At 36.3% G+C, this 22,725-nt stretch overlaps 4 protein-coding genes and 1 non-coding gene across 5 annotated transcripts; 3 read left to right on the plus strand and 2 right to left on the minus strand.

Annotated features, from left to right (window-relative positions):
• The first annotated feature begins 6 nt into the window (after positions 1–6).
• Positions 7–2,494, plus strand: LOC143601391 (putative pectate lyase 8). The gene is made up of 4 exons (XM_077078815.1): positions 7–49; positions 181–284; positions 1,316–1,454; positions 1,554–2,494. Exons 2-4 carry the CDS (start codon positions 184–186, stop codon positions 1,770–1,772), a joined length of 459 nt encoding a protein of 152 aa, XP_076934930.1. The 5' UTR covers positions 7–49; positions 181–183; the 3' UTR covers positions 1,773–2,494.
• Positions 2,495–3,032: 538 nt separating this feature from the next.
• Positions 3,033–3,195, plus strand: LOC143601395 (U1 spliceosomal RNA). The gene has a single exon (XR_013147641.1). It is a non-coding gene; the product is annotated as a U1 spliceosomal RNA (small nuclear RNA).
• Positions 3,196–4,557: 1,362 nt separating this feature from the next.
• LOC143601392 (uncharacterized) lies at positions 4,558–5,892 on the minus strand. Its single transcript, XM_077078816.1, has 3 exons — positions 5,796–5,892; positions 5,578–5,682; positions 4,558–4,844 (listed from the first exon to the last, which is right to left on the minus strand). The coding sequence occupies exons 1-3, from the start codon at positions 5,874–5,876 to the stop codon at positions 4,689–4,691; spliced, it is 342 nt and encodes a 113-aa protein (XP_076934931.1). The 5' UTR covers positions 5,877–5,892; the 3' UTR covers positions 4,558–4,688.
• A 5,732-nt stretch (positions 5,893–11,624) lies between these two features.
• On the plus strand, positions 11,625–15,733 carry LOC143601394 (uncharacterized). Its single transcript, XM_077078819.1, has 2 exons — positions 11,625–14,545; positions 15,163–15,733. The coding sequence occupies exons 1-2, from the start codon at positions 11,677–11,679 to the stop codon at positions 15,639–15,641; spliced, it is 3,348 nt and encodes a 1,115-aa protein (XP_076934934.1). The 5' UTR covers positions 11,625–11,676; the 3' UTR covers positions 15,642–15,733.
• A 1,815-nt stretch (positions 15,734–17,548) lies between these two features.
• Positions 17,549–22,137, minus strand: LOC143601393 (B3 domain-containing transcription factor ABI3-like). The gene is made up of 7 exons (XM_077078817.1): positions 21,809–22,137; positions 19,579–21,137; positions 19,389–19,481; positions 19,197–19,297; positions 18,961–19,013; positions 18,295–18,371; positions 17,549–18,194 (listed from the first exon to the last, which is right to left on the minus strand). Exons 2-7 carry the CDS (start codon positions 21,124–21,126, stop codon positions 18,105–18,107), a joined length of 1,962 nt encoding a protein of 653 aa, XP_076934932.1. The 5' UTR covers positions 21,127–21,137; positions 21,809–22,137; the 3' UTR covers positions 17,549–18,104.
• Positions 22,138–22,725: the final 588 nt, after the last annotated feature.

Consider the following 22,725-nt stretch of genomic DNA (forward strand, 5'->3'; position numbering starts at 1 on the left):
ATCAACTGCAATTACTATTTCTAATAACTATTTTACCCACCACAATGAGGTACTTCATAACTTCCAACGTGTTATAAACTTCTAAGTACTTAACTTTAACTTGTTAAAAATAATATATGCTGATTGTATATTATTATTATTATTATTATTATTATTATTATTATTATGGTGAGTTAACAGGTTATGTTATTGGGACATAGTGACACCTATGATAGAGACAAGAGTATGCAAGTGACCATAGCATATAACCATTTTGGTGAAGGTCTAGTACAAAGAATGCCAAGGTGAGTATGCATATCATTTTTAAGAAACATAGGCCCGGTACCGGCCGGCCCATTTTACCACTTTAGCAAAAATGACCCATTTTGACACAAATGTGTTTCGGCCCGTTACTTGCCCGACCCGCCTATTTTACCACTTTGGCAAATGTCAGAGTTAGTAATTTATGGCATGTTAACACTATATGACTCGTGAAGTAAACGGATGACCCTAGAGGTACACCAAAACCCGAACCTAAAACTGGACCTGAAAAAAAAAACCCGGAACCGGTTTTTTATACCCGGGTTTTTAATACCCGAACCCGTACCCGACCCTACCCGTAGGGTACGGATAGGTATGCATTTTAGTACCAAAACCGTACCCGAACCGGACCCGATTTGTACCCGGTAATACCTGAAAAACCCAAACCGGTTCCATACCCGGAACCGGGTTTTTCAAATACTCGATCTATACCCGAAATTACCCGAAAAATAACTAGAAAATACCCGAAAAATACCCGTAAAAAGTGCCAACCCCTAAAAAATTCCAATCTATACCCGAAAAATACCTGGAAAAAACCCCGAAAATATGGTTTTTTCAACACCCAGAAATAGGGTATTCAAATACCCGATTTTATACCCAGTTCTATACCCGACCCGAACCCGATACATAGGGTATGGTTTTTAGAGGCAATACCCGGACCCGACCCGGGTATTGCTAATACCCGATTTTCTAATACTCAATCATACCCGAACCCGAGTTTTTTTAATACCTAATTTGTGCACCTCTAGATGACACGATATAAAATGTGTCAAAACAGGTATAGTCATGGGTCGATTTTCGGTTTTACATGTGGGTTTGAAATATTTGGGCCCAAAGTAATGAAATTTAACTAAAAAAAAATGAGCTAAACTTTTTGTTAACCTATTAATAAATTCGGCCACGAAACTTTTGGCCCAAAATAATGAACTTGGGTCGTATAGGCTAGACCTGATATATTGGAGTTTGTTGCGGTTCGGCTCAACTAATCAGTTTTTTGCTCACCCTATACTTTCAGGTGTAGGCACGGGTATTTCCACGTGGTAAACAATGACTACACACATTGGGAAATGTACGCTATCGGTGGCAGTGCGGACCCCACCATTAACAGCCAAGGAAACAGATACCTTGCCCCTGTTAACCCCAATGCTAAAGAGGTAACATTTAAACACTAGTTAATATTTTCACATTAATTATGAATATATAAATAATTAAATATTACTAACTATTGTTTAAATTTGTGTAACACTTAACAGGTGACTCATAGAGTAATAACATCCGGACGATGGAGACACTGGAACTGGAGATCAGAAGGCGACTTAATGTTAAACGGTGCATTCTTTACGCCATCCGGTACCGGTACAGGGGCCAGTTACGCACGTGCTTCGAGTCTAAGTGCTAAACCGTCGTCGTTTGTGGGCACGCTTACTTCAGGGTCCGGTGCACTTGCGTGCCGAAGAGGCAGACAGTGTTAAATAAAAAAACAAATAAGAATAGTAATTTTATCTCTCATCATTTTGAGAAATCCAGTTTTTGAAATGATTCTCTTTGGTTTTATTCTGTCTTTGTACCAAAATACTTGAGAAGTGTATATTTTAATCTGTTTCGTTCGGGCCACATTGTTGCGAAAATTGAGTGTTCTTCAGGTGCTATGTAATTACTACTTGCTCAAGTTAAACCGATTAATACGACATCTAGTGTCCCATCTAAACATGTTTGTTAACTTTGTAACAAGTGGATTATGTGGTTATAAGAACTGATGATCATTTTATTGTACAAAAGTACTTGTCTATGTTCTTTTAAGTTTTAATAACCTTGAGAATCTTTTTCTGAAAACTCACGGGCCCCACCAATACCCTGCTAATTAATGTGATCAGATAAAATGCAGTTTTCCAAGATAGATGGTCTTCGTTAAGGATCTAGTTTGGTTTAGTGCACCTGATTGACGCAATATCAACTAATGATTCTATGTAGGCGGTGTTTTTATTAGTTTAGAAACCGATTAAACCGAAATCCAAACAAAATCGTAACCGAAAAACTGAAAAAGCCAAACCATATAACCAGTTCTGGAATTTGTAACTTGCTATCCTCTTATCTAACAGGCAAATATTTGCCTCCATGGAAAGGATGATTCGTTCGGATCGACATGAGAGTCCAACTACATTGCATTGCCAGATTCCATGTTGTAATTTCGGTTCGGGTAGTATCCGAAACTGAATACCCAAAATTTTGCATCTACCCAAACGGGCATGATCTCGTGTCCTTAGGGTGCCACAAAACTCGACTCAAATTGAAAAAAAAAACGAATAACCGAACTAGGACCACATGATCCACACCAAATACTTGTACCGACTATTTCTGATTCGATTCTTTCTTCGAGAACCATTTCCAAAAATCAGTTTTCGGTTAAGTCTAGTCATGTTCAAAACCATAAGCGGACCAAAGCATCTTTGTATCATGTCAATATGCTATTTTTAGTCAAAAGATAAAAACACATACATTTATTCTCTTTGGAATCAAATCAATAACCATCTTGAATCAATTCGTTCACAATCCAGAATCAAACGTTTTTGAGTTTTTGAAAACCGTTTTCTAAACGAATAATTGAGACATATATGAAAAAGAAGTGTGGGCATGAATGGGAATATATGCTTTTAATCCCACATCGATGGTGTTAGATATAAAGGGTGTGAAAGTGGGAGTATAAGGGATAAGGTGTGGGCTAGTGTTTAAACTTGCATACCTGGACGTGGTCAAATGGGCGATCAGGTAGGCCCATGGCCTAGGCTTGTGACTTCCATTGCACTTTATAGGAAGGGTGCTAGTCTAAGGTCGGCCGTATGGCCGATCCTATGTCGTAATTTGTGATAGTGGGGGTTTGCGTTCACACTACCCCTAACAATTCACTTTAGTACAACTTTTTTTCTTTTTTTATTTCCGTTTAGACTTTGGATCAAAAGACATTTAGCGGTCCATACATCTGATTTTAAGTATTGCCATCAATGTTGCTCTCAATATTGCCATCAAACAACTTTTGGATTATATTTTGATTACGGATTAAGTTATGTTACGTCTATTACAACCCAGTAAAACCACTTGTACCATTTTGAAGTCCAGTCTGGTACGGTTGATGGATCAAACAACTTTTGGATTATATTTCGATTACAGATTAATTTATGTTACGTCTATTGCAACCCTGTAAAACTAGTTGTATCATTTTGAAGTCCAGTCTGGTATGGTTGATGGTTAAAGTAACGGTTTTTAAAACATTGGTTAGCACTTAGCTGTAGTCATTATCAAAACATGTCCCAGTTAAGCCAAAGGTTAGTTATATGTTAAGTTTTTCTAATAGTTAAATTATATATAGTTAGAACATTTGTAATAATTCTATTGATCTGCCTGTATAAATTTAATACAATCCAAAACATATGTTTTTAAAACATCTAAAATAATAATATAAAATTCAAATCTGTAAAATATATAATTTTTTTATCTTTCTTTATCTTACGATAATCCTATTTTGACCAAGTATTAGACGGTTACACTAACCAACCTAACACAAAAAAAATGATTTGAAGAAAAACAAGAAATTGATATTTCATTAAAATGATTATTAATATTTATTTTGAAGACGCAGTTAAACGCTCTATTAATTATTATTACTAGAGGTGTAAACAAGCCATGGCGCTCATTGGCCTTCAAGATGGGCTTGTTAAAAGTTTGAATTGAACTAAGATTAAACGGATTCAAGGTTAAAAATAAGTTCATTCAAAAGTCTTTAGGTTTGCTTACCTAGCTCGACTTGGTTCGAGGGCCGAAACAAGCCTTTATAAATGTTAGTATAAAGGTAGATAAAGGATAAAATACAATAATCTTTAACGTACAAAATACATATAGTTATGAAATTGATCCATGAAATCATATCCCAACATCTCGGAATCATTAATACAATAATACATACCCAATTAATCATCAATTCACCGAAAAAAACTTATTTTGATCGTGAATCTATCAATTTTTTACTTTTTTTTCACAGAACCCGTTTTGAGCGTATTATGATTTTCTTGAGCGTTTTTGTGTTTTGGCTTTGAGCGTTTTGCTTTTGCCTTGAGCGTGATTCGCTTACGTTAAGGTACGATAAGAATTATTGTGCGTTAACCTGGCTCTATAAAGTAATACAAACAAACTAACAAAATAATCGATAAATAATAATCAAGCCGGGTTCAAGCTTAATAAACTACCTGCGAGTTGAGTTCAAACTTGAAAAACTACCCGCTAGGCGGGTTCGAGCTTTAGATATATGAATAGGTTCATGGGCTTAAAAAGTTATATACAATTAACGATATATTAAACACGCATGACTGTATGACGCTACTGAACGTCTATAATAGTTATTTGTACTTCTCCATAATTCTTCTAGCTTCTTCAAGGGTCTCTTCATCTGATGAGGTGGTGGTGCTAGCGCTGGTGCTGTTGCCGCCTCCCCTTGTAGGGCCTTCATCCTTATTTAATGCGATAAATGCCGAGTATATTAATCCCAATGTTGCCTGTTTCATAAATATAAGAAATTAATTGCAATCTTGAAACCAGCAGCCAAAGAAGGTTGCATAATACGCTTTCATGTTTGCAGGAAGCGCGATATTATGAGAACAACTAGTAAAGTACTAAAATTACTACCATGGGTTCGGGCCATGTAACAGGTCGAAACGGGATGTTGGGTTAAAGGTCAAAACAGGTCAATCTAACTAATGTGTTAAAACAGGCTGGTTATAAATTAACTAATCAAAACCGGTAAAGATTATGTTTTTCTAACAAAATAAGCTGGTAGAATTACAAGTCACAGCGCATAAGGATGTATAACCCTATCACAAACTGATGAAACTGAGTGAATCTGCAAGATTCTATATCCTGGAGAACAACGATAGAGATGGTAAAACAGGTTGGTCGGGGGTAATGAGTCAAAACAGTTGTTGGTCAAAAACGGGAAACTTTTGTAACGAGTTGTGTTGACCGGAACCATTTTTGTAAAAAGTAAAACAACTACTAATCTCTTCATTAATACGAGTTTTTCGAGTATGAATAAAAAAAAATATTTCGTTATTATGATTTTGTGATTAAAATAGTTTATGCATTTTGAATACACTTTGGACAACGTTCGACCCATTTTCTTTTGAGCTAACTTCTTTTTGCTCGTCTCCAATCAACCCATTCATAAGTGGTTGCACATCTATCAAATAATTAAGAAAAATAAACTAATGGAATCTATGTGAGAAAACATACCAGAAAAAAGAAAGCTGTCGATAAGAACGACTTAAGGAAAAAGAGTGCAACCGCCCCGCCAACTACAGCCACAGATATCCGAGCAATTGGTTTTGGAACAGACTCCTATAACATGCAACAAAAAAAAACAATTAGGTATAATTGTCAAAAGAAAAAGAAATTAAATAAGTAAATGTGTTTATTTAGATATTAAACACGTATTCACGAAGATGACTTACTGGCACTAAACTTGTTCCTGCTTCAATTCCTTCCTTCCCAACCTTATACGCTGTTTGAAGCACTTTAACAACACAATACATTCACATAAAAGTTACCATATATTTAATAGATCATAAGAAAAGAAAATATATATAATATTTTACATGACACATACAACATTTAAAACAGCATAATTTAAGTGTGATTAAACTTTCTAGTGCTATGAAAATAACCAGAATTTGTAGGTACATAGTTCATTAAATATCTTCACTATCATAAATTCATTCGGTTTATACTCACATAGTTGATGAAAATTGTTAGGCCAACACTCAAATGTTCAAATTTCTAGACTCTAGTGGCACGTGATTGATGTAACTGTTCATATCTCTCGTTCTGTTCGAAATTTTTTCCATGAAATACCGCCAATTGAAAGATTTCATAATTTGACGTATACAATCAGGATTAGGGATGAGATTTTTTCCCCAATACTGATACCATACCGATACCATACCCGTAACAAACTGATACATACGGTACGGTATTCGGTACTCATTGTTCTCAAATTTAGTATTCAGTATTCACGATATGGTACCGAATCATAGGGCTGTAATCGAGCCAAGCCAGGGCGATCTTGGGCTCAAGCTCAACCTTGAACGAGCTGTCTCGAGCTCGGCCCGTTAACTTTATCGAGCTGAAAAATCAAGCTTGAGCTCGGCTCCCTCGTTAATTTTTTATAGTTTATTACAGATCTTGATATATAAAAGACAAAAATATAACTTTTGACATCAGTTTATAAAAATTTATAAACTAGAGAATTTATAACATTATATGTTTTATTTTTGTTCTTTTATAATGTTTTAAAGCTCGACTGGCATAATATATGTATAATCTTTATTTTTTCTTATTTTGGTATGCTATTATTATTATAAACTAAAATTTAAGGTTTAATATAAACGAGTTAATGAACCGAGCCAAGCCGAGCCGAGCCAACCGTGGCTCAAGCTCAGCTCGTTGAAAAATGGAGCCACTCTGAGCAGGCTCGTTTAGATTCAAGCTTTTTTCGAGCGAGCTGTGAGCCACAAACTTTGTGAACAGCCCTACCGAATCATTACATACAGTACCAGTTCTGTTCAAGATCGGTATCAGTATTTTCGGTATTGGTACCAATACCAAAACATTACATTTCGGTACCTAGTTTTGTTCAAACTCGGTATCGGTATTTCTTGTACCGCTATCGAATCGTAACATTCGGTGTACTTGACTCGATCGAGCTTTTTCACAAGCCGATCTCAAGTAGCTCGCGAGCAGCTCGGCTCGTTTGCATCCCTACCGATACTGTACCTGTACCAAACAGATACATTCTATACAGTATTCGGTACCCATTTTTCTCAAATTAAGTATTCAGTATTCTCGTTATGGTACCGTATCATTATATTTGGTACCAGTTTTGTTCAAAATCGGTATCAGTATTTTTGGTATTGGCAAAACATTACACACATACAATACCTTAGGAATTAAGAATACACGGGTACGAGCCTATAGAACATATCATGTTCAAGTAAGGTCTAATCCGGAACTTAGTTTGTTCAAATTCGGTATCGGTATTTTTGGTACCCGCACCCAATATTCGGTTCCCAGTTTTGTTCAAATTCAGTATACAGTAATTTCGGTATCCGTACCACATAATCATTACATTTCCTACAGTATTCCGTACCCAGTGTTTGTTCAAATTCGGTATAGGTATTTTCGGTACCGGTACAGCTCCAACTAACATAATTTAAAACTAAGTTAACAAAATTATCTCTAACAAAATTAGACTGAGCAGCGTAGACTTGAAACCTGCAGTTTCTAGTTTGAACAATTGGATTCACCGAACGATTCTTCAATTTCAGAATCGATTCGTGTGATAATGGTGACTTATAAGCTAGGGTTTGAGATTTGTAATTGTAACAGACTGGAGGGTTTAAACTATAAAGATTAAACATTGAAGCCATGGATAATAATTAATAAGATATAGTGTGAAGTGATTATTTAATTTTGATTTTTTATTATAATTATATTCGTGTTTGTGAGTTTGGGAAGAAGATACTCGGAAGAGAGATGATGGCGTGCGTGGGCTTCTTTTATTCGGGCTTCATAAAATGGGCGAATTAGGCCCAAACTGTTTGGCGTTTTACTAATCAAAAGGGCTGAAACGAGTGAGCTAACAAGCCAATTAGACTACCCGTAGTGGGTGATGGATTTGGGCGAAATTGGGCGAATCGGGGCCAACAACACCATTACACCCCAAAAAAAATTCATATCATTTGCTGACTGGACCAACGTGTCGCAATTCGCCCAATTTGTAGCTCCTCCACTACACATAGCCTTAACGAGCGAGCTGACCTTAGCTTATGCTTTGCTCGTTTACAAACCGAGTCGTGCCATGTTTGCAAACTAACCCGAATCGACCTGGCTCTTTTTCTTTAATGAGCTGACAAGTTGAGCTTGAGTTGGCTCGTTTATGGACGAGAATGCATAAATCGAGTCCAAACGGCATAAACGAAAATAAATAGTGTGAAAAGACATAAACGAACGGCAAAAGGCATAAATCGAGCTCAAAGGGGCTCCCTTTGTGCCTTTTGGTTAGCGTTGGTGCCTTTTGGACATCCTTGGTGCATTTTGGGCAACATTTGTGCCTTTTGAGCTACCTATGTGCCTTTTGGGGAACATTTATGCCTTTTTGTTTATTTGTGAATTTGGGCTCAATTTTTGGCCCATTTTCTTTAACGAGCTGAAAAATTGAGCTTGAGTTGGTATGTTATTGGACGAGAATGCATAAATCGAGTCTAAATGGCATAAACGAATGTTAAAAGCCATACATGGTGACGAAAAGGCATAAATGGACGGCAAAAATGCACAAATGGACAAAAATGCATAAATCGAGCTCAAAAGGGGCTCCCTTTGTGCCTTTTGGGCAGCGTTGATGCCTTTTGGGCTTCCTTGGTGCATTTTGGGCAACATTTATGCCTTTTTGTTTATTTGTGAATTTTGGGCTCAATTTTTGGCCCATTTCCTTTAACGAGCTGAAAAGTTAAGCTTGAGATGGCTCGTTAACTTTTTATTCAAATTTTATAATATTATATTTCTTTTACATGAATTTATTTATAAAAGAAAAAAAAAAGCTTTTTCTTAAAATGCACATAATGCAAATTTTATAAACCAGAGATGTTATAATCAAAATGTACTACTTTTTCCCTTACATAATATTTTTCTAACAATGTAAACGAGTTGTACTGAAAGTTAGAGAGAACAAAAAATTACAAACACAATGGTTCTTGGACAAGAGAAAAGAATTTGGACTAAACTATTATATTTATAGTGTTAGTGTTAGTTTGGGCCAAACCACGAAGAGTAAAACGAACTCTATTAATCATTTGGTTAAAACTAAGTTCCCATTTAATATATATTTAATAATTGTATAGTAGGGAATCAAATACACATGAATGATGGAACAAGGCAACACCCATGCACTTAATGAGTACCATTTTGCATGTTTTCAAGATATGATTCCATAACACATCACATGCTCCTTTAACCTTGATATATGTTATAGATCTATCTTATTTTAACACCAACACATAACATGTTCAACTTCAATTTTGATGGAGTTGCTTCCTGTTACATAGGAGTTTATTTAAAACATGTCGTTAGTTTACTTGTGTGTGTGCTTGGGTGGGGGGGGGTCTCACTTTATCCCGGTTCCACGACCCAATCTGTCAGCAAAATGATACAAAAAGTAACAAAATACTCGGGATAAACCGATGAAAATTCTCTAAATCCAGTGGAAAAAAACCCAAGACAAACCGGAGGAACAATATTCCCGGTAGGCCCGTTTTTCCCATCTTTTCCCTGGCTCCCCCTATCTTCATTCAGTCGTCTCTTATGAAAATACCATATTATTTGACAAATTTTCGTGTTATTGTTTTTATTACATTTTTTGTATTATTAAAATACAAGTTTTACATTACAAATACACAATAGTTTAATCCACAAATCACTTGGATCTCATTCCATTTTATTTCCCCAAAAATATATTTATTGTAAAAAGTAACACTAAATAAATAAAAATATATTTTTAGTTGAAAAAAGTATCACTATTGCAAAGAGACAATCCCTACAATGTGAGTAGGTTAACGCTACGGGTTTTTTTAAATACGAATAAGAACTTTATATTGGCTATAAGTCAATATGGACATTTTGATTATGCATTTGTCTTTTATTGTAAAAATTATACTCTCTAAATTAATTTACAATCTGAAAACAATACTTTGACTAGGAAAATACAAAAATCTGTAAACTTTTATAGAATAAGATGTTTAAGCAAAATATACATTTCAAATATTTAAAAGTTATAAATACGACTAGATCACGAGCACGGTATATGCACACCACTGATACGTATCCACGTATCACTATAGCTTGTTCGATATAACTGTACCTTATATGGTCCGTGTAACTTATATGACCTTATATGGTCCGTGTAACTTATATGACCCATATAATATGTAAAAAGGCTAATACGTCCCTCTCTAAAAGTAAAATAAGGCATTATATTAGCTAGTATTGTATCTGGAACATATTATAATAGACAATTTTAAAATGTATGAGAAAGTTATACGGCTTTTATAACCTTATATACGATCTATATTAGTGTGTTGAAGTCAGATGATGCAAAAGTGACGTGTTCTTCATAAGTCATACGCAGGTTCATCGATTTTTCATGGAATAGACGATGATGGGTTTCGATTACCTGACGTTATATGTGATTGTGGGTTTATGGGCTTGCCTTTTGTCATTGTGTTACTCTGAATTACAGATGAGATCGGTAGTGTACCCGTATCTGTATCGAAAATCTGTAAATCTGGATACTCGTACCGAATTTTATGGTATGGGTACAGTACTCGCTTTGGTACCACTTTGTTCTTTTTTTAAATCTCAATTAAACTTGGTATTGATACTGGTACGGTACCAATAATCAATTATCTGTAATACCAAAACCAAAACATAATATCAAAATTAAAAATGAAACAAGTCGACCATAATATAAAATCTATTAATGGTGACTATTATGAGTTATTGATGAAAGAAGATAAAGTTAATAAGAACCAAAGTTTGATTGGTTTGATTAGAGCTGTTAGTAATTAATAGTATTTTGATTATCAATGGTTTTAAAAAGTCCGTTTAAAGCCTTGAAGATATCCTAAATAAAAACAAGGTTAGAGTTATGAGTTTTAAAAATTCCAATAAAAACCTCAAAATATTCCAAACAATAACTGAGTACCCATAATACCCGTAGATATACTCGAAACCAATCATACATAAAATCAGTAAATCATAGTACTCGTACACATATCGAATAAACTGGTATAAGTCCAAGTATTCAGAAAAAAAAATCTCATCAATGCAATGCAATGCAATGCAATGCAATGAATAGCTGGAATTTATTTGATGGTTGTTAAAATATAAAAGTTACATTTAATGACACAAAATACAAAATAAAAAAAGATTAATAATAGCCCTAGAATTCAAATTTGGCGCGACTATCAACATATACTAAAACATAAAACTTTTGAAGCCAAATTACACCATTGAAGAAAACCAAGCAAACACCCACATGCTCTCATCTTCCTCATAGTCAATCTCTTGTACATCACGCTTTAATCACTTGTACTCTCTTCACACCCATACCAAAAAGAAGCACACACAGTTTCACAATTACAAGAAAACTGCAGAACCCCGAGGCAATGGACCTTCATAATAATAATATTATTAATAACAATTACTGTTCCCAGTTCCTATCTCTTCATACCCTTGAAACCAATCTCCACATTAATCCGCAATTCGAGCTTTAATTTCCAGATGCCGATGTTAACGCACACTTTCTTGTTCTTGCTGTTTTCGATTATTATTTCCATCGTTAATGGTTCAAACGATGAAACCCGTGTCTTGTATTCATGGGTTTACTCAAATACCCCAAATCAACCACACCCATCTTTCTCAAATTGGAATTTGTCCGATCAAAACCCCTGTAATTGGTCATACATTACTTGCTCTTTAAACAACTTTGTCACCAAAATTGACATTCAATCGGTGGAATTGGCGTTACCCTTTCCGTCGAATCTTTCGGAGTTGAGGTTCCTTGATACTGTCATCATTTCGGGTGCGAATTTGACCGGAACGATACCGGATGAGATTGGAAACTGTGGTGCACTCCAGGTGTTCGACGTAAGTTCCAACAGTCTTGTTGGGGGTATTCCGGGGTCTATCGGTCGGCTTTCGAAGCTGGAAGAGTTGGTGTTGAGTTCAAATCAGTTAACTGGAGTTATCCCGCCAGAAATTGGTAATTGTTGGAGTTTGAAAAATCTTGTTTTGTTTGATAATTATTTAACCGGGAAGTTACCGGTTGAGCTTGCGAATCTGCGAATGTTGGAGGTGATTCGGGTGGGTGGGAATAAAGATTTGTCTGGTGTGATACCTTATGAGTTGGGTGAGTGTAAAAATTTACTAGTTTTGGGTCTTGCTGTTACTAAAATATCTGGATCAATACCTGCGTCTTTAGGTAGATTAACAAAGCTTCAAACTTTATCGGTTTATTCGACTCGGGTTACTGGAGAAATCCCGAAAGAACTTGGTAACTGTTCTGAGCTTATCGAGTTGTATTTATACGATAATGATCTTTCTGGTTCGATCCCGGCTGAGTTGGGAAATCTTGAAAAGTTAGAAAAGATGTTATTATGGCAAAACAATCTCGTCGGTTCAATCCCGAAAGAGCTCGGTAGCTCTAAAAGTTTGAAAGTTATTGATCTTTCTTTAAATTTGATCTCGGGTGAAATCCCTAGCTCGTTCAGAAACTTGATTAATCTCGAAGAGTTAATGTTAAGTAACAATAATCTCTCGGGCTCAATCCCGTTAACTCTTTCGAACTGTACTCGTTTAAACCAGCTGCAGCTCGATCAAAACGGGTTAACGGGTTCAATCCCGAGTGAGCTCGGGATGTTACAGGAGTTATCTGTGTTCTTCGCGTGGCAGAACCGACTTGTAGGAAACATACCTTCAACTATAGCGGGGTTGAAGAGTTTACAGTCTATTGATTTGTCTCATAATTATCTCACCGGTAGCTTACCTTCGGGCTTGTTTGAGTTAAAGAATATAACAAAGATTTTATTGATTTCAAATTCCATATCGGGTTCAATCCCGTCTTCTATCGGAAATTGTAGTTCACTCATTAGATTAAGGTTAGTAGATAATAATATTAGTGGGCAAATCCCTAAAGAAATCGGTTTTCTTGAAAATCTCGATTTTCTTGATATTTCGGAAAACAATCTTACCGGTGTAATCCCGGATGAAATCGGGAATTGCACATATCTTCAAACGCTGAATCTTAGCAATAACAGTCTTTCTGGTACATTACCGAATTCGTTAGCTTCTTTAACCAACCTTCAAGCTTTAGATGTGTCAAACAATCGGTTTTCGGGTCAAATTCCCGACACTTTTGGTCGACTTTCTTTCATTAACTGGCTTTCGATCAGTGGCAACTCGTTTTCTGGATCTATTCCATCATCCATTGGCCGTTGTTCAAATCTACAGTTTCTTGATATTAGTAGCAACAACCTTTCGGGTAACATCCCGGTTGAGCTTTTCAATTTAGTTTCATTAGATATCGCTTTGAATTTGAGTTGGAACTCGTTAAACGGTACAATCCCGCCCGAGATTTCTTCATTAAACAAGCTTTCATCTCTCGATCTTTCGCATAACATGCTCACGGGTGAGCTAATCGTGCTTTCGAGCCTCGTGAATCTCGTTTCTTTAAACGTGTCGTATAATAATTTCACCGGGTTTCTTCCTGACAACAAGCTTTTCCGACAGTTATCTGTTCAAGAATTTGCGGGAAACGACGGGTTATGCCCGTTGGGTCATAAGTCGTGTTTCCTCGGTCAAATGGGAAAGTCAGACGTAACGGGTAAAAAACAGTCAAAGAAACTCGAAGTAGTTATCGGGTTATTATCTGTAACAACCGTGGTGTTGGTGATTCTTGGTTTAATAGCTGTTTACCGTGTCCTGAAAGCTAAAACGCAAGATAGCGATTCTGAAACGGGTAATTGGAGCTACTCGTCAAACTGGGAATTCACACCGTTTCAAAAGGTTAACTTCACGGTCGATCAAATATTAAGAAGTCTAACCGAACCCAATGTGATCGGGAAAGGGTGTTCGGGTGTCGTTTACCGAGCAACTCTCGATCACGGTGAAGTAATCGCGGTCAAGAAACTATGGCCCGCAACAATGACATCAGCATACCATGAAAAAGACCATGGACCCTCGAGTACCGCTCGTGATTCTTTTTCAGCCGAGGTTAAAACGTTGGGTTTAATTCGACACAAAAACATAGTTCGGTTTCTGGGTTGTTGTTGGAACAGACACACGAGGCTGTTAATGTATGATTACATGGCTAATGGAAGTTTAGGCAGCGTGCTTCATGAAAACAATGGGTGTTGTTTGGAATGGGATTTAAGGTACCGGATATTATTGGGCTCGGCCCAAGGGTTGGCGTATTTGCATCATGATTGTGTACCGCCGATTGTTCATAGGGATATCAAGGCTAATAATATTCTTATTGGGCTCGATTTTGAACCGTATATTGCGGATTTTGGGCTTGCAAAGCTTGTTGATGATAGAGATTTTGCTCGGTCTTCAAGCACTGTTGCAGGCTCGTTTGGTTACATCGCACCGGGTTAGTTAATTTGTATTTATGCTTGTCTTTGCAGGCCGAACGGGTCAAAATAATATTATTTTTGTACGGGTTGGGTTGGATTGTTAACAGTTGTAATATGATTTCTGAAGTAAAAATGTTAGGAGGCTCTATGCATTAACAATACGCTTTCGGGCTAGGGGCGTAAACGTGCCAAGCTGGTTATTAGCTACTCGAGATCGGCTCACAAAAAGCTCGAAGCGAGCCGAGCTTAAATGAGTTCGAGCTTGAGCCTAAATTTAAGATTGTTTAATAAAGGAGCCCGGGCCTGAGCTTCACTTACCGAGCTTGAGCTGGCTCGCAAGTCGAGCTGGAGCTTTAGAAATAGAGCTCGAAATGAACCGAGCTCGAGCTTGGGCTCGACTCAGCTCGCTTACACCCTTAAAATTGGGCTACGCTCGACCCGTTGGGCCAGGGCCATGTTAAGCTATTCAATTTGATTTTGCCCATTTAACCCTTCTAAGGTTAAATCTTAAAACATAATAAAATCCAGCCATTCATAAATTAATGGGCCAAAATCGACACCACTAGTCACTTTTGGTGGTGTTTTCATCTTTAACGGGTCAAATGTAACAAATATAAATATATATTTCATGCAGAAATCGGGTACATGATGAAAGTAACAGAGAAGAGTGACGTATACAGCTTCGGTGTGGTTATGCTAGAAATATTAACCGGTAAGCAGCCAATCGACCCCACCATACAAAACGGGCTGCACATCGTGGACTGGGTCAGACAGAAACGAGGCGCAGTTGAGGTGCTGGACACTAGCTTACGGGCCCGGCCCGAACCTGAGCTTGAGGAGATGATGCAAACATTAGGCGTGGCTTTACTTTGTGTGGCAGCAGGCCCAGATGATCGGCCCTCCATGAAAGACGTTGAAGCAATGTTGAAGGAAATACGGCTCGATAGAGAAGAGGGTTCAAAACCCGAGCCCAAAATGACCCGAACAGAGAGTGTAGGCCCGTCAACTGATGCAATGAAGTGCTTGTACATTGAAAGTAATAGCTCGAGTTTTGTTGCTTCGTCGATGTTGTACTCGTCGTCGTCGAATGTTGGTATAGATGGAGTTTGGTAGATAGTGTGAGATGTTTAATTTAGGTATTTAAATGTAGAGTTTTTGAATTTTAGATGTTTTAATTTTCATGTTTTTGTAGAGACAAAGCAAGAAATAAATGGATTAATCATGAACAATTTTTCAGATTGGTTTATATAATTTATTTAATAGTATATTTTGGCAATTATATTTGTATTAATTATTTATTATAAAGCTGTGACAAATTTTGGTGTATATTTTAAACCAAATTTATTGTTTTATTGAAATTCATTTTGAATGATTGAATCATAAAATAATAAAAATAAAATCACAGCTAAGAAACTTTAAAAACAGGAAAAAACACATCACCAAATGTAGACAATAGTTTAATATAAAGTTAACAAACTGAACGAATACGGACAGAGTATTTGTTCAGAGCATGTTTGTGTATGTTCATATGACTTTAACTAAAGAAAATATTAAACACGAACAAGGTTTTCTTGTCCATGTCCATTCGCTAAGAAAATAAGTGTGTTGATGTTTCGTTTATATTCGTTTGTTAATGGTATACATAAACGGTTAACTAATGTAAACAAATGAATGTAGCTGATTATAGATGAAAAAACTAATTGTGTGAACAATTAAAAGTATCACATGTACATAAATAAGTTGGGCCTAAAAATGTTAAACTAGACAAAGTTGTAATAGACGATTATAAAACTAGACTAAAGTTTGTTCGACCTAAAATTTTAACTTAAAAAGACATAAACTGACAAGTAAATGAACGTAATCAAACGAACGTAAGTGAATGAACGAGACATGTTTTCATGGTCGTTCATTTAACTAAATGAATATAATATTTTCTTCATTTACGTTCGTCAATTAAAGAAACGAATATAAACGAACTTCCTGCTGAATAGTTAATTAATAGTTCACTGAACGTTCAATTAGTTTACAGACATATGAATCTATGAGTATCACTTAATTCCAAACCCGTCCTATAGTTTTGAAAATTTTAGTTATAATCATACTTAGAACCAAAAGTTGTCCCAAATGTTTCGGGTTAACGCATCGGTCCGTGTTTAATTGTCATTCCTTACTTGTTATTCATGGAAATCGTTTTCCCCTTGATAAGGGATTGAGTGACGTTTTGTGTCCACCATTTCCTTTCTATATTTAGAAAACATCACACCAATTTGCTATATTTGGCTTTTCCAATGTGAACAAGACTTTGTGAACGGCTTATGTTTATATTAGTACTTTCTTATTTTTGAATATAAATTATTGAAATATAAAGCTGAAAAGTACTGATTACATCGAAACAGAAGACAAACGAGTCGTAGGCTACGCCGCTACCCCTTTTTCAATTGCAAAACCCGTTATTTTAAAAATTATATTGTCTGGTCTTTGAGTCGTAACACTACTATGCTCAATTCATAAGAAATGCCGAGTCTATGATAACACCAATGTGTTTTAGTTAACCTTAATGTGCATAAAAAGGATGAATCAGCCAATAAAGTGTTTGTGGATAATGGATAAGAGTAATTACAAAATTTGTGACATCTTTAAAAGTTTCCACCAAAACAAATCCGTGAGCTCTTTAAGGCTAAAACAAACGACTGTGATTAGTGTCAAGGGCCTATAATATAGTTATTATCGTAGTAAGTTACAATATTGAAAATCCTTTTACAAGACTAATACGAGTGTCAAATCCTTCACGATAAGGAGTGACCGATTTCAAAGGCTACAAATTCAAAGGTTTCTAAGATAGAAGTCATTTAGGAGTACTGCCTCCGTAAGAGAAGAGGAGAGAGAGGTAGGTCGAACCATTGGGGTTTTAAGTTTCTTCAGTATTCTTCTAGGAAAGAAAATGAGGTTAGTGACAAACTATCAAGGTTTTATAGTTGAAAAGTCCATGTAAGAACCGTGTCTGTAGTAAAATGTTTTAAGTGAATGAATTTAGTGAAATGCGTTCCAATTATAATTTCAATTTGTTTACCAACCAAACACATTATAGACATTGCGGATGGAATCAAAGTTCTATTTCTAAAAAATTATGCAAGCCAAAGACATTAACCAAAGTACAAACTTACATAAGGTGCAAATGAACCTAGTTGTTCCACCCATGCTCTAGGGGAACATGGTTAACTTTTGACACCACATATCACATCCAATGTGATAAAACTATACAAACTGATCATCCACATACATCTAGATGAAGTCATTATATTGTGAAATTACACATAATTAAGTCATTAACTAGAGACCGCGAATGCGATCTCCAGCAAAACAACACAACCTAAATCATCACATTAAGGTTGAAAACCTACAATCTATTACCCTGAAACAACATCAATCATCAGCTTAATACAGGAGTCGCTCGATCTCTTGAATTAGCAAAGTCATATTCAACGGAAAATGGAAAAAGCTTTACGGTCCATTTCTCATGATAACAATGTTGTTGATGGTACTTATAGCACGAGATGTAGGGGAGCTTTTAGCAGACTAAGAGGTGCTTTGATAGCTTCTCTTAATGGGTTTTTTGCCCTCGGATTTCCCACTCGCTGGTTGTCGTACCTTCACTCCCCTAATTAACTGCCCAAAAAATCATATGCACTAAACATAAGGATCACACACATATATACATTTACATATGCATGTCTATTAGCTATGTAGTGTGCAATGAGGTACTCACGTATTTGCCACACTTGACGTTGGAGTATAGAACGATGAAATCCCCCTCTTGGAGCCCATTAGCTTTAACAAAATCTCCTGAAACACGAACACGTTTCACAAGAAAGATTAAACCAAGATATAAAAAAAAATCTTCAACTGGTTTTCTTCCCAACAATACAATTTTAAATGTTTCAATAAATTAGCTTTTACGCATTATGAAGTACAACTACTTCTCATTTTTCAAACAAGTGTCAGAAACGAACTGCTTATAATATTTTTTCACTTTTTAAGTGTCAATAAATTTACTAAACCGTATTTCATATTTTTTTTAAATGTTACGCTTATAACTGACTGAAAACTTCCATGTCATTTTGTTTATAATATGAAAAAACGGTGAGTTTCTGACTTTTCACAAAATTCGTTTTCTTTATAATATTATGATCATCGTTAAATATGTCACACCCTAGTTATATTCACTTAAGTAAACGTTAATTCTTTTTCTTCATATTATTATGATAATTGTTAGATATGTCACGCCCTTCATAGTTTCATGCCAATCTATTAATAAAAGATGACACATTGGAACCTAAGGTTTGTTTCAACCGCACACTATTTTTGGTGTCACGGAAATAGATACATAAAATAGCAATATATTCCGATATTAACGGAAAGAAAAGTCACTAACCGGTGTTCTCGAGGAGGTACATCCTGCTTTTGTTGTTAGGCCAAAACCTGCGACTCCACAATTGAAAAAGAAACACAGAATAACAATAAAATTTAATTAGTTTACTGCCCAACAATAAAAATTAATTAGTATGATGACAATAAATTTAATGTGTTGATCATATATAATTTATGTTATTACTGATTGTACCAATTAAATAAAAGTGAATAGACGTTTTATGTAACAACGGTATATACCTATATCGCATGTTCCACACTTGCGAAGTTCCGATGTCCTCCATAGGAAGAGTGATTCCATCCCTCGAGTCGAGGTCGGGGAGGTGAGTCTCGGCTTCTTTCTGATAAATCGAATACGATTTCCATATAATTAGGCTAATTTTAATAAAATTCATCAAATAAAATTAAATAAACATATATAAAAATTTATACCTTAGGCATCACAATCCTCCCAAGACTTCCAACATCACTTTGCTTCAATACTTTTTGGAGTAGAAACTTCAAGTTCTTTTCGGTCTTTAATCCCTAATTGTCGAAATAAAACGAAATAAAACAAATTAAGAATCAATTACTTGATTTAACTACATATTAAAAATAAAAAATGTAATCAAATTTTGCCAACCTGAAGTTTGTCCGAGGAAGTTTGTTTCGACTGGCGGTCTCCGGACTGTTGAGGTACGGAGGATGATTGGGGAGGAACTTCCATAGGCGGTGGTGGCTGAAAGGTGGCTGTGGACGGCAGTTGTGGCCAATACATCCAGTTTCCTAATTGAGATTGTCCGGAGCAGTTATCCGCAACGACCAGTGCTTGTGGCTGGTGATCCGAGCTCGCCACATGATTCGGTTGATTATTTTTATTGTTTCTGGAGTGGTGGTGGTGATGGAAGTATGTACGGCGCTGTCTCGCCATTCTTTTCTTCCGAGCTTCTTTAGTCGCTGAAGAAGCCACCGTCAACCGCTGATCATCACCGCCACCATAATTAGCCGCCAAATTATACGAAAACTGCTCGGAGTAACCAGGAGCTAGAGGCATAATTTGTGGAGCATAACTATTACCCACGTCCGGAAATTGATTGGTGTATGGAGACTGAGGCACCGCCATGGTAATCTGTGACGGATTCCAAGACTGTGCAGATTCCAGACCTCCATAGTCACCCGAACCCGTATTATTAAACGGGTTCGAGTGACAATTTAGTCCAAAATCATAACCACCACCCATGTAAGAAAACGTAGGTGGTGGCTGCACCTGTGGAGCCACCATCCCCACCGCATTACCTGCCTGATCCGCCATGTAAGGCGGATAAGGCGAGATCCACTGCGATGGGGTCCAAGTATTGCAATTAAAAGGTGGTGGTGGAGGTGGTGGTGGCTGGAAAGGGTATGGGGTAGCGGCTGCATTCGCAGCCGCTTCCCCGCGGCCAGTATTCTTTCGTTGGAGTTGGTGGTGTTGCACCCACTCGAGTATCAACTTAAGGAGTTGTTTTTTGCCTTCAGTTGAAGACCCTAATCTTTTCGAAGCACATTCGACCGTCGATTTCTTGATCTTAATGTTCCTCATATCTTCCGCCGATATGAACTCTTTGTTCGATTTCAACCACTCGAAGAACATCGTACCGAGTTCATCCAACCGTCCTTCGCCAGCGCCACCACCACCGTCTTTCATCTCACCATCTTGCACCACCTCGCTTTCCGGTTGCATATCGGGCGGATTTTGCTCGAAAATTGAAGATGGATCCCACATCTCATTACTATCAATCAGATCCATATATCCATAATTCTCCATAACATCCATGGAATCAACCCTTTCACTTCTATTATCATTATTAACATTAACATTAATATTATTATTATTACTATTATTATTAATATTAATATTATTATTCCTACTAACTCCAATACCCTCAAAAGGTTTAACATCTCTTTGACCACCATCACCATACTCCGAGTGCAACTCGGCCCAAGACGCCGCGGACGACGACATCGATATCGTTGTCGCGGTCGATATCGTTGTCGCGGACGAAATCGGCTTCGCGGGAGCCGGATTCGACGAGGAAGAGGACGAAGACGACATGCATGGAAAATCAGGGATTTGGTGAAACTGGTCGTTGTAAAACATGGAAGGATCATTCATTTGTTGAAGCAGATTCTGGTCACTGGCGGTGGTCATCATAGTTGTAGTACCTAATGCATCAAAACAAGTACCCAAAGATGTTAACATCAACTTGTACTTGATCATCATACGGATAACAACATAAAACATCTGGGGTTTTAAGATTATTATTAACCTTAACCTAAAGTACCATCAGTTCCAACTTGCTTCCATGAGAGATAAAATAATAATAATAATATTATTATCTATTATATTTATTATATAATTTACACAACCAAATTTTTTCTGTTTTACATCTAATCTCACACGGTTTAAACAGCGTTCTGGATAAAAGTAAAGTAAGACGGCTGTTTAAACAAAAAGTTGTTTATGGTCGTCATTTATGGTCATGACGGCCATCCAGATACTGGCCGGACAACCGTACTGGCCGGACAACCGTTTTGACCAATAGTTTTCAAAGTTTAACTTCTTTTTGTTTAAAACAGCTGTCTGTATGTTTTGTGGACGTTGTTAACCAAAAATTTCACGTTGTTTATGGCCGTCATTTATGGTCATGACTCATGACGGCCATCCATATGCTGGCCAGACAGCCGTTTTAACCAACAGTTTTCAAAGTTTTTTTGGTTAAAACGACTGTCTAAATGTTTTGTGGATGGCCGTTTGATGGTGTGGAATCAGATGGGGTGGATTTAAATACCACCTTCTATATATATATATATATATAAATTAAATCAAAACACACCTGAAAAGATTGATGATTAGAAGAAGAAGAAGATCAAGAATCAACTAACTTGATATTATTCAATATGCAATATTAACAAAACAAGTTGTTGTTGAAGATAAGTTGAAGTTTCTGAATACTTTGCATCTTTGTTTGGTTATTCTAAGAGAGAAAGAGAGAGAAAAGAAAGATGAAAACCAAAACCATGGGCTGGTTGTAGGTTATGGTATTGTGATCCAGTATATGTGCACTCCGGATTATAGGACAGAAGACATGCGGCAGGTCATGAATGGTGGTTGGGAAGCGGTGGATCAGTCTTTTTTCAATTGTTGACGGTAAGCACCTCAATTCTCTTTCTGCAACATATAACATATATAACATATATATAATACTACCATTGTTTTCAAGCAATGACCATCCCACATGATGCATTTTAAATTTTATGTTTACTTAGTTTTTTTTTCTTTGTATTATCTCATGTCTAGCTTGTGTTCATATGTGTTTAGTGTTGTTATTAGCCTCATTAAATAGTGGGAAAATGGATTTTAAGGATGAGAAACTAATATTTGAGTATGTGAGAAGATAGGTGATTAGTTTTAAGAAATTTCATGGGTAGAGTAGGATAATATTTTACTAAATCTAGTAAGTTTTTTTTTTGAAATGTAACCTTTTTAGTTTTTAACTAGCTAGTTATATACCTTACGACTAAAAGGTTATGGAACATGATTTTACAATCAAATCAAATATGAGAAAACAATATAGTTCTCTTTCTGCAACATAACATATATGTATATTGTACCATGGTTTTCAAGCAATGACCATCCACATGATGCATTTTAAATTTTTTACTTGTTTTTATATCTTTGTAGTTTTTAAATACATTTTGGCTCTTTTATCTCCGGTCTAAGTTTGTGTTCATATGTGTTGAATGTGGCCAT

Source organism: Bidens hawaiensis, unplaced genomic scaffold (genome assembly GCF_021521415.1).
Source record: "Bidens hawaiensis isolate Kalapana, Puna unplaced genomic scaffold, B.hawaiensis_p1.1 tig00056187_1, whole genome shotgun sequence".
NCBI lineage: Eukaryota > Viridiplantae > Streptophyta > Magnoliopsida > Asterales > Asteraceae > Bidens > Bidens hawaiensis.

Coding starts and splice junctions, on each gene's coding strand:
- LOC143601392 (XM_077078816.1), bottom strand. CDS start 5,876: ATGTATTGTGTTGTTAAAGTGCTTCAAACAGCGTATAAGGTTGGGAAG. Junction 5,683..5,795: donor CAGGAACAAGTTTAGTGCCA/GTAAGTCATCTT, acceptor TGCATGTTATAG/GAGTCTGTTCCAAAACCAAT. Junction 4,845..5,577: donor CGACAGCTTTCTTTTTTCTG/GTATGTTTTCTC, acceptor TTTATGAAACAG/GCAACATTGGGATTAATATA.
- LOC143601391 (XM_077078815.1), top strand. CDS start 184: ATGTTATTGGGACATAGTGACACCTATGATAGAGACAAGAGTATGCAA. Junction 285..1,315: donor CTAGTACAAAGAATGCCAAG/GTGAGTATGCAT, acceptor CTATACTTTCAG/GTGTAGGCACGGGTATTTCC. Junction 1,455..1,553: donor TTAACCCCAATGCTAAAGAG/GTAACATTTAAA, acceptor AACACTTAACAG/GTGACTCATAGAGTAATAAC.
- LOC143601393 (XM_077078817.1), bottom strand. CDS start 21,126: ATGATGACCACCGCCAGTGACCAGAATCTGCTTCAACAAATGAATGAT. Junction 19,298..19,388: donor GGAGGATTGTGATGCCTAAG/GTATAAATTTTT, acceptor TCGATTTATCAG/AAAGAAGCCGAGACTCACCT. Junction 19,014..19,196: donor GTGTGGAACATGCGATATAG/GTATATACCGTT, acceptor TCAATTGTGGAG/TCGCAGGTTTTGGCCTAACA.
- LOC143601394 (XM_077078819.1), top strand. CDS start 11,677: ATGCCGATGTTAACGCACACTTTCTTGTTCTTGCTGTTTTCGATTATT. Junction 14,546..15,162: donor GTTTGGTTACATCGCACCGG/GTTAGTTAATTT, acceptor TATTTCATGCAG/AAATCGGGTACATGATGAAA.